Below are 5,746 nucleotides of genomic sequence, written 5' to 3' on the forward strand. Positions count from 1 at the left end.
TATGAAACATGGTTTTCAAAAAACTTCAGTGAAAATACTCCAAACAGCCCAAAACTTCACAGGTTTGGTAACGATGCAGCCATCAACGCATCTAAGCGTATTATGGGGTGTCGTCAAATGCCGTTGCCATGGCGACAGATCATTCGCCATCAAGTTAGTTCAAAAGTTTGCAGCTCAAATATTCTGCTGCTTTTCCAAGCCTTTTTACTTTCTTTTCTTCTCTCATCACACATTCAAGCCCCCTGTGTTCATGTATAATTTCAATCTAAATTCTTCACTTTCTTCTTACGCATTACATTTCGGCATAGCAGTTCAGCGTCAGCTTTTCAGCATAAAGCATTCCCACTAGCAATTTCTTCAGGAATTGCATTCTCTAGTTAATATTACAGTTGTATTTTGCACCTCGGGGTAACTGATGCTTTGGGATTGTTTTTACTCCGGTAGTAAAACAAATCAACAGAATTCCCCAGTTTCCCTTCAAGAGTTCTAATAATGAACTTTACTTTCTGGAGTGTGTCTCCCCACCTCTGTGTAGACTATGGCAGTCATCCAGAACCTCTTGGTGGGTCTGGGCACAGAGAGCATGGCCCACAGGAACACCATGATGGGGAGGACCAGGGAGATGACCGAGGCGCTGACCCCGTTGTTCATCACGATGATGAGGTAGCAGACCAGCTCAGAGTTGGCAGCCAGCAGGTGGTAGAGGGTGAAGAGCAGCCGCAGTGGGCGGCTCTGAGTGTGGTAAAAGTCCCTGCTCTGCTCCAGCTCCTCGATGAAGAACTGCCTGCACACAGAGGAGGGAACCAGGAGTAGGTATTCATTCATGATTGTACTCATCACCAGTCTTACAGAATCAGAAGCAGGTTTATTCTTATTAAACAACAACTTACTATTTTAAGACAACTATTATACTATTAAAATATAGCAATATTTACATGAAATATAGATGAAATATATATATACCTGTAAACATGTAATCGAATAAAATAAGTGCAGTAAGTGGAAAGCTGTGCAGATATAAGAGTTAGCTTTGTGTACAATGTGCAAAATTCCAATATCTAATCAAATCAAAATCCAGAGTTATCAAGTAAAACAAAAGTTCAAAAATAACATAATTTTCTATTAACACATTTACTACGCAAATATTGTGGTATTACTGCTGCGATCGACGCATAAGAAACCTCTGAAACCACAGTTCGTCTTCTTTAGTGATGAGGGGTAATTACTTTTTTAGTGATTTCTATCGTTTAGTATACATATATATTAACATATTCAACCATTAGACCTTATACATATTTTTATTAGGGCTGTTATTGTTAATGCATAAACGCTTGTGGTTAATCTGGAAACCTTAAGGCGTAAAAAAAACTGCAGCGTGGATGTTTTCCATTATTTGCATGGCAGTGAAAAGAGAAAGAAATGTGAGAAAACTCACATGTATTATCCCTCACAATATACAAGTAAATACTAGTCTTTTAAACTATTACTTTGATAACACAAAAACATTTTTTAATCGATTGACACCACTCATTTTTATTTTAGATTGCCCTTTTTCCTGTTATGAATCATTTGAGTAGGCCTTAAGTCAAACTAGGAAGATAGGAACAGCTGGGATGTTTATCTTAAGGTGGCACCTTTGTTTTTGGATCAGAAGATGTTTTGACTAGAGTCAGATATGTTTATGATCAGTCTAAGAATCAGTTACATTTGCAGTCCAACAAGAATTTGGCAGAATAGATTGTGGAACACAAAGTGACTGCAGACTTTTATTCACTTGTATCGTTCATCTGCCGTTTCCCTTGGCCAAGCTTTGATTAAATCTTCAGTATTATTAGATATCAGTCCCATCTTCCAGAAGCCTCTTTGTTTTCCAGTCATATTGCTCAAAACTGAATTTCCATCCCTGAGCTCCTACCTGTCTCCCAGCAGCTCACTGGCTGTTCTCGAGTGTCTGTTCTGTTGTTTGCTCTCCACTGGCATCAGCTCCGTGCTGCTGGAGGGGGGGTCTGGAGTCAACAGGTCCCCAGAGCTGTTGAGTCCGGGCGTGGGGGTGGAGCGGCCCGTCACCCCCCTGCTGTCCACCTCCAGGCAGCTGATTCAACACACACACGTACACGCACACAGATTATGGATACAGAAAACATGTGGGAATCCAACTGTCTAGAGGGTTGGAATTCAGATACTTGAGTAAATGAACCAATACATCAATGTGATAATACTCCATTATAAGGGAAAATCTCACAATTTAAAATCTCACTTAGTAAAACTGGAAAAAAATTATCAGAAACCTACATAAAGTATCAAAAGTGAATGTATTTATTCTGCAGAAAATTCCTCTGTATGTAATATATGATTATATATGTGTAATTATTAAAAGTGTTAATATTTTGTCTCAATCAACACTTTACTGATGTAGACAAACAAAGCTCTGATACACAAACGATGCAAGTTTACCACTTTCTTCCTTAACTTAATTTTGGATAATTGCATCTTTTGTATCTTAAACAGTTATTGCACTGGTTTATGTCAAAATAAATATATTGTAAATATATATATATATATTTTAAATGTAGCGGCAGAAAGGTATAAAGTAGCGTTAAATGGAAATACTCAAGTTACTTTAAAAGTGTACTTAGCTACAGTACTTGGTGCTTTAGTTACTTTCCACCACTAAGTGTCACTAACATGTTATAAAGAGCCTCACCAGTAGTGACACTAAACATGTTAATAGAATAAAGACAGGCTCTCATTACATCACCTGAAGCTGTGTACTCCTGCCAGGGTGTGGATCATATTTACATGATGTGCTCTGTTGAGCCCCAAGCCTGTTTTTCAGGTCTCCGGCTCGAAAATGACACTTCCAGAACAAATGACCATAACTACACTTCTAAAAAGTGGAAAATTAATAATCTTTTTTCTCAAAGTAATGATAAACCTGTGATTTTGCTGTAGAAAAGACAGAATCAGTATAGATGTATTATATTTTAAAGAAACTTCAGATTGAACATAGTAAAACAAATGTAAATTATTGTGTCCGTCCAAAAAAACAACATTACTTATAGTGAAAACTACCCTTGGATGATGGGCTAGTAGACTAAAAGCTTTAGTAATCCAAAGTACAACATATAATAAGTACCCTGTATTAAGATTGATGCAAAACAAGTGACATTTGACCTTTTTAGAGAGGTTTAGCAAAAACTCTACCTCTGGGGTCATTTGGGCTGATCTGGGCGTATTTACCGTTTCTCTGGAACCCATTGGTCGGTTTTGATGATTGACATCTCTTTTTAACCATTAGAGCCAATAGAATCAAAGGGGAATTTCCACATACACACACGTTACCATTGAGGAATGAGAGCTATGCGCACGCAGTTTGCCCAAAGCGAAACCTATCTTACGCTCTGAAATCTGAAAACTAGGTTTATTGCTTATGGATTATCAGTAATCATTTCAAAGTGACACAGATACATTGGATTAACCTATGGATTAACCTTCAGCAGCGTTTTTATCGTTTTAATGCCATTGAAGACCACTTTTGATCAGAATAACAGCTAAGGTAAGAAATGTGCCGTGTTTGCTACCCAATGCCACGTGTTGTGATGTCTGTTTATGTTTCTCATGTCACGAGTTTTGATCATGGAGTGATGATACTGATACCTATTGAATCTGTGTAATCTCACGATGCTAATCGGTGGGTTGGATGTGCATTTACGATAAGTAATAAGGGTTTTATACCGTGAGTTCTGTGCTAATGGCGTTAGCATTTCTTTGCTCAGGGCTAATTCAGAGGCTCAGCGTTAGTCTTGTGGTTTTTTTTGCCAGACATTGTTCATATCATCAGTTAGCTGAGTCTCTTCCCGTTACATGGATATGAAACATTCATAGTTTATTAAATCTTAAGAAGCCCTCAGACACTGTTGCTTGCAGATGTTATGGTTTCGGCCCCTTCGGCGGGTCCGTGGGGCTCAACAGGTTAAGTCGTGGTGTCTCACCCATTTGTGGATTGTGAATAAAAGACACTGACACTCTTCTTCCACACTCACCTGTATCTGGGGAGGTCTGGATCGCTCTCATCCAGGCAGGTCTCCAGAGTGGGACTCTCACTGTCCTGAGAGAGCTGCTCCTCTGTGGAGTCTGCTGTGGCATTATGCTTTGGAGGGGGACACACCTGAGTCAGAGTGTGTGCGCTGAATGTGTAACTCTAAATGTATGTAATTGGCTGTTGTGTGTACCTGCTGTATCTTGTGTATGATGAAGTAGCGCTCGTTGCACAGGACAGTGGATGTCTCTCTGTACTGTTTGGTCAGCAGGTTCAGCCACTGAGTCAGCCCATCCACCATGGCCAGAACGATGGCCAATAGGAAGCGCAGGATGTCCAGGATCCTCTGAACCATCTCCCTGTGACCTGTAGCGCCCAGACAGAGACAGAGACGAGCTGTGATTGACTGTGGATTAAACTTCTGAGAAACCTCATTTTTTGTGTAGGTTTATTTCCATATATTGAATAGATATAGCGGATACAGCAAGTTATTTTTTAAATTAACTGTATGTAGGGAAAATATATGCAGAGCAGTCCAAATATCATCACATTTCTACTAGTTCTGTCTTGTTTTATAATGTATAATGAACCTGCTCCTGTTATCATTTTGAATTTTGAACACTAGAACCAGTGTAGTAGAAAAGCCCTTTTCTTGTTTTCTGTGGAGCCCTGATCCTCCCGTTCTTCAGATGATGCGAGCTCAGGTCTGAAGCTTTTGTTCTTTGTTGGTAAGTGGAGTTTAGCCTGTTTAGCCCTGAGCCTGTTTTTCAGGTCTCAGGCTCGAAAATGACATTCCCAGAACAAATGACCATATCTTCCCTTCTAAAAGGGTTAAATTAATCTTTTCCCCCAAAGTAATGATAAACCTGTGAGTTAGATGTAGAAGAGTCAAAACAATATAGATGTTTTTTATTTTAAAGAAAATTCAGATTGAACATAGTAAAAAACTGTAAATTATAGTGTCCGTCCAAAAATTGCTTTAGTGAAAATTACCCTTGGATGATGGTAAGGTAGACTAAAAGCTTTAGGAATCCAAAGTAAAACATATAATAAGTACCCTGTATCAAGATTGATGCAAAACAAGTGACATTTTTACCTTTTTAGAGAGGTTTAGCAAAAAAAACTCCACCTCTGAGGTGATTTGGGTGGAAATGGGGGTTTTACCGTTTCTCTGGAACCCATTGGTCGATTTTGGTGATTGACATCTCTTTCTGACCGTTAGAGCCAATAGAATCGAAGGGGAACCTCCCCACTCACACACATGGTAAAACAAAAAGGTGGGGGCTTCACGCACACAGTTTTGCATGAGAGTGAAGCTGTCTCTAGCTCTGACATCTGGAAACCGAAAAGCAGGTTTATTGCTCATGGATTATCAGAAATCATTTCAAAGGGAGACAGACACATTGGATTAATTTCAGCAGCGTTTTTATCGTTTTAACACTAGAACCGCCAATCGGGTCAATTTGACCCAGAGCTGTTTTTTATTGTATGTAACTTTTTTTCAATAAAATATTAAAGTCTCCCAGTCCGTGACTTTTCCTGAAAGTGTGTTATGTAGCACCCTATGTTGTTAAAAATTGTCAATATGAAGTCAGATTGCCATTTATACCTATTTTCGCCCAGCGGGTCATATTGACCCCACCCCTTTTCGCGCTATTGAATTTTGCGTGTAAACAACATGACGTGTTGCTATAGCAACGCCTTTTG

The 5,746-nt window shown here is 39.2% G+C and overlaps 1 protein-coding gene across 1 annotated transcript; it reads right to left on the minus strand.

The window, feature by feature from the left end:
- Positions 1-283: 283 nt before the first annotated feature.
- LOC104961037 (piezo-type mechanosensitive ion channel component 1-like) lies at positions 284-4,401 on the minus strand. Its single transcript, XM_010789245.1, has 4 exons — positions 4,233-4,401; positions 4,044-4,150; positions 1,916-2,092; positions 284-784 (listed from the first exon to the last, which is right to left on the minus strand). The coding sequence occupies exons 1-4, from the start codon at positions 4,392-4,394 to the stop codon at positions 487-489; spliced, it is 744 nt and encodes a 247-aa protein (XP_010787547.1). The 5' UTR covers positions 4,395-4,401; the 3' UTR covers positions 284-486.
- Positions 4,402-5,746: the final 1,345 nt, after the last annotated feature.

The sequence above is a fragment of the Notothenia coriiceps genome, unplaced genomic scaffold (assembly GCF_000735185.1).
Source record: "Notothenia coriiceps isolate Sejong01 unplaced genomic scaffold, NC01 NC01_scaffold00001449, whole genome shotgun sequence".
In the NCBI taxonomy this organism is placed as follows: domain Eukaryota; kingdom Metazoa; phylum Chordata; class Actinopteri; order Perciformes; family Nototheniidae; genus Notothenia; species Notothenia coriiceps.